A 10,000-nucleotide genomic window follows, 5' to 3' on the forward strand; every position below is an offset into this window, starting at 1 on the left:
TTGTGAGGAAACAGACTCATTCTTTCATCTAACAGACACTTTTATCGAAAGACATTAAAAGAAAATAAAGGAAAAGAGTCGATGTTTTCCAGTGACCTTCAATAAGCTTATGCTTTGATCTTTGGAGAAATGTTTGTCATGTCGGGAAGAAATGAGTATACAATTGAGTTTATAACTGAAGCAATAAGCCCATCATATTCATTCAGAGGATTTTTATCCTTTTATCACGGCAGAAGAGCAAAATATAAGACCTGTGTTATCGCGTCTGATTTATGAGTGTAAAAACAGATTTCACCGAGACGAGAGCCTTATCGAGTCAAACAACACAGAGCTGAGGCTAGACTGCACTAACTCGGTGAAACAGAGAAAATCCATGTTCTGAATGATGAATCACACATGATGCTCTCGACTGTCGTATCGTGGGATGCATGTTTGACCTGATTCAGATCTGTCAGCGTCTTCATTAGTGCAATGGTCTTAAATGAGCAGACGGAGGCTGGCACCTCTCACGGCCGGCCGAGTGTGTGTGATACAGATCTAGCGTCTCTGTGCTTTTGGCAGCAGTGTTTTATTAAAGAGGCTTTTGTTAACTGGAGAGCTCCTGATAACTCCAGCTCTTCTCCATATCTCTCGTCCACATCAGCAGATCCTGTTTCTCTCATCCAGCAGCTCCAGCACGTCTCTCTCTCTTCATCTCTCCTTGACAAGAAAAACCTTCACAAGGGCATACAAGATGAATAGCCTTTCTGCAGAGAGGAAAAAACCCTTTATTATTAGCCGACAGTTCTTAAAACACACACACACACACACACACACACGTAAGCCTGCAGCAGCAAATCCAGCAGTAAATCAGATCACAACAGCACCACACTATTTCCACTCCAGGACGATTGTGCTGTAATAAAGGAATAGACAGCATGAGCAGACAATTGACCAGTGTGTGTGTGTGTGTGTGTGTGTGAGAGAGAGAGAGAGAGAGAGAGCACTCTGAACTGGTTGGTGCTGAAGTGTGTGTGTGTGTGTGTGTGTGTGTGTGTGTGTGTGTGTGTGTGTGTGTGTGTGTGTGCGTGTGTGAGAGAGAGCACTCTGAACTGGTTGGTGCTTAAGTGTGTGTGTGTGTGTGTGTGTGTGTGTGTGAGAGAGAGAGAGAGAGCACTCTGAACTGGTTGGTGCTGAAGTGTGTGTGTGTGTGTGTGTGTGTGTGTGTGTGTGTGTGTGTGAGAGAGAGAGAGAGCACTCTGAACTGGTTGGTGCTGAAGTGTGTGTGTGTGTGTGTGTGTGTTCCCGTGGGCCACAGACACACAGGAGTGAGAGTGATGCGGTGCGTCTGTGATGGAGAGAGTAAACAGACAGAGAGATCAGACTGATGGATTACATTAACCATGTGTGTCTCCCTGCAGGCGGATCTCAGCGCAATTCCCTCACCTGAGCACGCGCAAGTGTGTGTGTGTGTGTGTGTGTGCGTGTGTGATACGCATCAGTCTGCTGAGCTTCTCCATCAATCTGCACTCAGATGCATAATGAGTTGTTTGTTTCCACAGAGACGCCTGACGGCACAGCTCCGTGTGTGTGTGTGTGTGTGTGTCTAGAAGCTTCTGCAGAGGAACTCATTGCTGTATCTCTTCAGCTGTTTCTGCTGTTGTTGTGTGTGTGTGTGTGTGTGTGTGTGTGTGTGTGTGTCTAGAAGCTTCTGCAGAGGAACTCATTGCTGTATCTCTTCAGCTGTTTCTGCTGTTGTTGTGTGTGTGTGTGTGTGTGTGTGTGTGTGTGTGTTAGTCTCACACACAGCAACAGAACTCATCTGTCATTTACCGGCGTCACCATGGGAACATAATGCAAGTGGAGACAGTGTCACCATGGCAACCGCTGAAGCAATCGACAGATTATTTTTAATCGACACTGAAGTACAACTGAGACACACATTCACAAACACACAACAAACACACACACTTACACACATTAACATAGACAGACCTGTATGCCTGCAGGATGCTCCAAGTGTGTTCTCTTCCACTGCTCACACACACACACACACACACACACACACACACACAGTTTTCGACCTCTTTCATCACTGTCCTCTTCCTGCTTATCACACTTACTGGTTCGCTCCTCCTGAGTGAGTGTGTGTGTGTGTGTGTGTGTGTGTGTGTGTGTGTGTGTGTGTGTGTGTGTGTGTGTGTGTGTGTGTTTTACCCTAATCTCTGTTTTAAAGGCTCTGCGGCGGTAATGAGAGCAGACGAGCTGCTGCTTTGATAAGAGAGTGAATGTGTGAGAGAAACACAATGAAGATATGAAGCAAATGAAGAACACACACACACACACACACACACACACACGTATGCACACTCTGACTCACACACATGCACACACACTTGCTCTCAAACACTCGCAGCCCAAACAGACACAGACATACACACACACACACGCACGCACGCACACACACACACACTCACTCACTCACACACTCACATGTTTGTTTCTGTGTAAAGTGTGTTCATCCCATAGGTGTAATGGTTTTTATTCTGTAGAAACTGTATATTCTCTGTCCCTTCACCAACCCTACACCTAACCCTAACCCTCACAGGAAACTTTCTGCATTTTTACTTTCTCAAAAAACTCATTCTGTATGATTTATAAGTGTTTTGAAAAATGGGGACATGGGTTATGTCCTCATAAGTCACCCTCTCCTTGTAATACCTGTGTCATACCCATGTCATTATACACAGTTGTGTCCTGATATGATACAAAAACATGCCCACACACACACACACACACTCTCTCTCTCTCTCTCTCTCTCTCTCTCTCTCTCTCTCACACACACACACACACACTTACATATGGCTCAGCGCGCCATGCGTGAAACACATACCAGTGAATATTGCGTTACTCGCCGCAGCGCGTCTGAATTATTCATGAGATCAGTAATGTCCTACAGTCGCGCGATCGATTATATTCTGGCTATGCGACAGTCATCTCTTTCTTTAAGACAGAAGATGAACTCTCTCGTGCCCGCGGATCAGATCGTCCCCTGCGGGTCTCCGTAGTGTCCGCGCCTCTCCACACGCGCGCATCATTTGGCCAAATTGCTTTGTCTGTGCGTGTGAAAGAAAACAAAGATTTCCATCTCATATATTTCGTGTGATTTGATCAATAACGGAAAGCGCTTTGCTTGAGGTCTCCTACATTACGCGTAAAATGTTTTATTACGTTCGTTTCAGTTCATTCTCCTACTTTATTATTTTGCTGAGTAACAGTTCACAGCACGCAATGAGCACTTCTGCTTCTGCTGTCGTGGCTCGGTTAATGCACTAATATGATGTTTAGAGTTTAGGTTGTTCTCAGAAGTTCATGAATGTCTAAGTGGAGCTGGAGCTGCATCAAGGGTTAGGAGTGACGCGTGAAAATAAATTGAAGGAATCAGTTACAAATGTAATAATTCAAAGAAAAATAATTAATAGACATTTAAGAAAAAAAACAGTCATTGTAGGTTAACAACAACAACAACAAAAACGAATAAACAAATCATTCATTTCTCTCTCATCCTTAAATTATTTTAAACATTTTAACCATGATTTAAACCATGTTTAATGTTGTTTGAATTCTAAAATGAATAACTGATACAGTGCTAACAGGTCGGCTAGCTCATGAAAGCAGAAGAACCTGACTACAACTCTGATCTCATAATTCACTCAGTTTTGTCCAACACTTTCTGTGTGTGCAGTCTGGGGTCAGAGGTCACGCATGTCTCGCGCGTCATCCGTTAACGCTAATGAAGGAGAATGGCGGGTAATTGCGTCGGGGAATGAGGGAGCGCTTTGATATAGCTCTCTCATTTTCAGATTGTATTTTCACATCCACTGCTTTCTTTCTCTGGCGCTCAGAGGAGGGAGCCCAACTAAAATACATTTCCTTATTTTAATCTGTTCCATAATTACCGAGCAGCCCGACTTCCCCAATCTACTTAACTACAGACGTAAAGAAAACAGCAGCGTCCCGCGGGAACGACTCCGCGCAGCTGGAAAAGAGACTCAAGCTTCTGTTCTCCTGTATCAGTTTCATTTCCACTCTTCCCTTATTCCCGGATTAAACACATTCACTCCACTGCAGCCGCTACAGGACCTTAGAGAGCACAGCTCAGAGAAAGTGACCTTCGGCGGCCGAGACGAGACGAGACGGGCCGAACAGAGAAGCTTCTGTTCAAGAGCTTTTCTACTTCAGTCTCTACGATCATTCACATTTTCAGTCGCTTTATGCAGAAAAGTTTCTAAAAACAAAAGAAGAGGAAAAGAAAGACAGAAGGAACTGAATTTAAATCCACAAAGAAATATTGAGAACAAACACTAGGAATACTAATTATGACTCTGCATTGCTTGTATGTGTCCTGCAGAATCAGCTGCAAAACCAATATTTTTGCTTTAAAAGTCTTACTGATCGACTGACAGTTTCCAGATCGAGGAACGCAGTCCTGACAAGAGCAGAACGGGCGCAGACGAGCTTTTATTGGGTGTTAATGCCAGAAAACTGACTAGCACAAACCTTAGAAAATACTTCATTTAAATCCTTTCCTCACATAAATGTTGCATTCAAAATGCAAGAAGCTCAGCTGTAGAAATAACTGTGTCCACACCTTTTCATCTTCTTTAGTCAGTTATAAATCTGGCCTTTTCTATGATTTAGTCATGCTATAAAAGCACACACATATTAAAACTGAAAACTTTCCGACAGACAGAGAGAACGACGGAGAGAAAAAGACAGAGAGAGAGAGAGAGAAACAGACAGAGAGAGAGAGAGAGAAATAGAGAGAGAGAGAGATTTGGGCCTCAGCTGGTCTGGAAGATTCTGATCAATGACAGTGAAGTGAGTTCATGACCTGAAACACACACACACACACACACACTATTAATATACAGCACACATCTCTCTCGTGCCGCACACTCAACACACTCGGGTTCTAGTTCTTTATTTGATAGAAGAGTGAACGCATCTGAATCCCCAGCATGACCTGGGTCAGTGTTGCAGTGAGAGACAGACGGACGCTCTCTCGCTGATCTTATCAGACTGTACTGGATTACAGCACGACCCTCATCAATGATTCAGGCCTTCATTCTCCGTTCAGAGCAGTGCTTTACTGACACACACACACACACACACACACACACACACACGCCGACATCAACTCTCGCTCAATTCAGTCGTCTTCAGCAGTTCACGTGACAAATGAGTGTGAACAAACAAATGCTGTTTGCAAAAAAAACATTCTTCCGCAGTATTTTTCTCGTTTTCCAGTAAAAGCATCTAAACATCCAGATATTAAGTCTTGCCTTCTTTAAAATAGATTGTTTCTACAAAGGGTTAGTTCACTCAATAATCAAAATTATGTCATTAATGACTCACCCTCATGTCGTTCCAAACCCGTGAGAGCTCCGTTTATCTTCTGAACACAGTTTAAGATATTTTAGGTTTAGTCCGAGAGCTCTCAGTGCCTCCATTGAAGCTGTGTGTACGGTCTACTGTCCATGTCCAGAAAGATAAGAAAAACATCATCAAAGTAGTCCATGTGACATCAGAGGGTCAGTTAGAATATTCTGAAGCATCGAAAATACATTTTGGTCCAAAAATAGCAAAAACTACGACTTTATTCAGCATTGTCTTCTCTTCCGTGTCTGTTGTGAGAGAGAGTTAAAAACAAAGCAGTTTGTGATATCCGGTTCATGAACGAATCACTCGATGATGTCACATGGACTACTTTGATGATGTTTTTCTTCTCTTTCTGGACATGGACAGTAGACCGTACACACAGCTTCAATGGAGGGACTGAGAGCTCTCGGACTAAATCTAAAATATCTTAAACTGTGTTCAGAAGATGAACGGAGGTCTCACGGGTTTGGAACGACATAATTTAGATTATTGGGTGATTTAACCCTTTAAAACATGAATAATATCTGTCAACGAGTTCAGAAAAATCAGCTTGTTTCCCTTTGAATTCACTTGAACTGTCTGACTCCACTGGCACAGTATTTGTTCTCATTTGAATCATAAACTCACTTCATTTAGATACCTTTTTTCATCATGTTGTCTGTCATTTTACATCTGAAGTAAATGCATCGTCATTTAAGAATCTTTAGACATCTGTACTAGAAAAACAAGACTAACATAAAGAGTGAGAGCATCACGTTTGTGAAGAGCCACAGGTCGGAGATTCCTGTCACGTTTGCAGCTGAACTGAGATGATGAGATGCTTTATGATGAAGCGTCTGTGTGCTAACAGCAGGTCAAAGGTCACAGGCACGTGCTCGCAATGGTCAAATCAACTGAAAGAACTGCGGAAGAGCCCAAAGGTCACACGCACACATGAACTTTAGAGGAGAAGAGGAGGCTGATGAGGATGAAGCTGGAGTGTTTATCGATCGCTTGGCTCATATAACCGAACACGAGCGGTGTTTCTGTCCGTCCGTTCCTCCATCTCAACACTTCTCCACAAACACAAAGCTCTGCATCTGCTCAGAAAATGGAGTCACTGCCACATATGAACGTGTTCACGAGTCCCTGGACATCAGCGGAGATACAGACACACACTTTCAACAGCCTCAGGTCAACAAACTAATACATATTCATTTATTCTTATAGCCAACCATTAAAATCATCATCTGTTGAAATGATAATCAATTATTTTAGGTGCACAAAGAAATATTCAACCACACCCAAGAAGTGACCAACATTTGATCTCAAACTAGTTCACCTTCCAAGTTAGGGCTTGAATTTGCTTTATCTGCAACCACAGTCATGTTAGATTAGGATTCTCATTATAAGTGAGCAAAGCTCTGGATAAACAGAATCACATCTAACTGCAGTCGTCTGGTGTGTTTTTGTGTGTTCCTCCAGAAGAATGAGAGACGCAGAACACACAGACTACATTCATGTGTTTGAACACACACACACACACACACACACACACACACACACACTCTCTCTCTCTCTCTCTCACACACACACACACACACTTCCCATCTCAACACTGCTCACACTCACATTTATATCTAACACTCAAATTTGATTAAGCAGTGGAAAAATGTAATTATTATTGTCCAGGTCTATAAAGTCAGATATAAATCTATGTTCATAAATATAGTAATGATAAATAAATGATAAATGATTTAAACGTTTCTATCAATCAATACTTTGTAAATGTATCATATTCTTGTTACAAATTATGTCCAAAATTATTCTCTGCAAGAGTGGAAGAATTCAGACCATGTGACTGATAAGATAACGTCTGAATCATGAATTAGGAGAAATATACAACACCTCGAGCAAAGACAATATGTAATTGGTTAAGACACCATTTGCGAGTCTCATAAAGGGGATATTTTGAGAAAATCCCAGGTATTTTGAGCGGGAGGGTTACACAGTCTCCTTTTATAACCTCTAGTCTAGTACTTTGATATTTACAGCTAACCCAAACTAAATGTTATTGTGCATCATCTTTATCAGAGCTCATGAATGCTGTAGTTTACTAATGCTGTGTGCTATTACAGAATAATTACTGAAGATCTCAAACTGCTAACAGTGGCACTACAGAACCTAAAAAAACAACATCAACCAGTCTTCATGTACCTGCCATTAAACACGTGCAGAAAAGCTAAATAAAGGAGTGGACAACGTGAAACGTCACAATGCATTTAATGCAGCTTCATGCAGCGTAAAGCGAGCACATGCTAGATACCAAACCAAGCAGAGCAGAATACAGATCTCCCGCACGCACAGCACTTAAGCCAAGACATAAAACTCTTACATATCGTTTCACCATAAAAATAGCATTAAGATTTATGCATATAATTGATAAAAAATGTAAAAATGGAGGTTAATGTTGAAATAAAAATGGAGGTAATGCGCTCTGAAGTCTCTTCTGGTCCTGAGGTCACTGAGGTTTCTGATGAGGTCATGAAGACATGTACAAAACAGACTAAACACTACAACACTGAAGACGACGTTAAAGTCCCGGCGTCACACGCAGGACTGGATTTGTCTTTAGTGTGAGTCGCTCGATGAGGTTTGTGTGTTTATGAGGTTTTCTGGGTTGAAGAGGCGTCGCGACCCACCAGACACGCTAGTGAGAGAAAGTGTGTGTGTGCGCATGCGATTGCATGAGTAAGTGTGTTTGTGTGTGTGTACGTGTAAGTACTGTGTATATATGTGTGTGTGTGTGTGTGTGTGTGTGTGATTGCATGTTTATGTGCATGTCATTTTCTTTGTGTGTGTGTGTGTGTGTGTTAAAGCTCCTGGGATTCAGTCTGATTGTTTCTCCTCTCCTCACTCGTCTCTAGGAGGCGGAGCCGGGTGTGCTGGCCCCGCCCTGCTGCAGCTGATTGGTGGGTGGTTTGGGGGGCGTGTGGTGCTGCAGGGCGTGTCTCTCCAGCAGTGTGCGGTGGGTGAAGGCGCGGTGACACACGCTGCAGGTGAAGGTGCGCTCCACCCGGTGTGTGCGCATGTGAACGTTCAGAGAGCTCTTCTGCGTGAAGCGCTTGCTGCAGACGGAGCACTGGAACGCACGCACACCCGTGTGCACCACCATGTGCTTCAGCAGATAGTCACGCAGAGAGAACGAGCGCCAGCAGATGCTGCACTGATGCGGCTTCTGACCTGCACACACACACACACACACACACACGTTCAGTGTTCATACACAGGCAGATTTAACACACTGCAGAAGTGAAGCACAAGGGCACTGGTTTAGTAACGCTGCCGGTTCAGAGAGCAGCAGATTAAATCTGATTCATAATCAATTCAGCGGTTCTCTGGAGTGTGTGTGTGTGTGTGTGTGTGTGTGTGTGTGACCTGTGCTACACCTGAACTACTCTGGTGTCGGGGTCACTGGGGGCGTACCGGAGTGGATGAACATGTGCTTGCTGTAGTTCTTGCGGGAGCGCAGTGACTTTCCGCAGTGACTGCAGTCGAAGGACGTCTCGGAGCCCTGTGGGGTGAAGCTCGGCCCCGCGAGGCATGCTGGGGTGGAGGGGGGCGGGGCCGGGGTCAGGGAGGCAGGGGGCGGAGCCTGCTGGCACTCAGCCAGGTTGTCGATCACCATGGGTCCGCCCACAAAGAAGGAGGGCTGCTGTGATTCGCTGGCAGGGAACTGGAAAAGCATCTGAGGACACAGACAGACAGACAGATGTTAACAGATGGCAGTGTCACGCTCCTCCTGACTGTGACGAGGTGCGTCAGACCTGACTGTTGAGGTTCTGGGAGCCCGGCGCTGGAGGAGAGAGGGGCTTGTTACCCCGACCGCGAGGGTTTGAGCCCAGAGATGCCTGCGGATCCGCCTGAGACCAGAAACCGCTCGAGAACACGGCCGAGTCCTCGTAGAACCCCCCTGAAACACACACACACACACACACAGGTTTCACAGCTGTCTGCTTCGAGATGGGGCACACGGTCTGCAGGACGCAGCGAACAGAGCGCCCTCTACTGACAGTCCAGCAGAACTACATCACATTACACACTCACGCCTCTCTCTGAAGAAAAGAGATCTCTGAGCTGATTAGGAGGAGTGTCAAATACTAAAAAGAAAATGTATTTTATGGCCGTAAACATATTACTTTATTTGCTATTTGAGGAATTCTAATGTACGTCCAACAAAACCTTTTCTAGAGATTAAGAAGGGCAAAATATCACATTTGATGTAAAAGTTTTAGGTTAACATTGCTGTACACCAAATTTAATAAAAACTATAAGCTTTTCTTGACAAAAAACAAGCTAAAATGTGCATCTCTTACAGTAATGTTGTGCCCATTAACATCAGTACACACAATAAGTAACATGAGCAAACAACGAACACTAAAAATTGAGTGTACAAATCACTGAACACTGATCTACTGAGATAATACACCTTAGCCACCTCTTTTTCTAGGTTCGCGCTGATGCAAAGAATTATGGGTTATTTGTAGCATCAGATTCACCTCAGGATTCCTCCATATCCTGTGAAAGTCTCTTCTGAGAG

General features: G+C 43.9%; 2 protein-coding genes across 5 annotated transcripts in view; one reads left to right on the plus strand and one right to left on the minus strand.

Moving 5' to 3' along the window:
- The window catches only part of LOC113039050 (zinc finger protein 501-like), an 847,435-nt gene that overhangs the window by 195,649 nt on the left and 641,786 nt on the right, over positions 1–10,000 (plus strand). The gene's annotated exons all lie outside the window — the stretch shown is intronic.
- The window catches only part of zbtb45 (zinc finger and BTB domain containing 45), a 4,715-nt gene continuing 2,381 nt past the window's right edge, over positions 7,667–10,000 (minus strand). For all 3 annotated transcript variants that reach the window (XM_026196471.1, XM_026196389.1, XM_026196307.1), the window contains 3 exons: positions 9,228–9,374; positions 8,887–9,148; positions 7,667–8,643 (listed from right to left, as the gene is read on the minus strand). In XM_026196471.1, the coding sequence (XP_026052256.1) occupies positions 8,324–8,643; positions 8,887–9,148; positions 9,228–9,374 (729 nt within the window). In that variant the 3' untranslated portion in view covers positions 7,667–8,323. The remainder of the gene's footprint in view (positions 8,644–8,886; positions 9,149–9,227; positions 9,375–10,000) is intronic.

Source organism: Carassius auratus, chromosome 1 (assembly GCF_003368295.1).
Source record: "Carassius auratus strain Wakin chromosome 1, ASM336829v1, whole genome shotgun sequence".
Taxonomy (NCBI): Eukaryota; Metazoa; Chordata; class Actinopteri; order Cypriniformes; family Cyprinidae; genus Carassius; species Carassius auratus.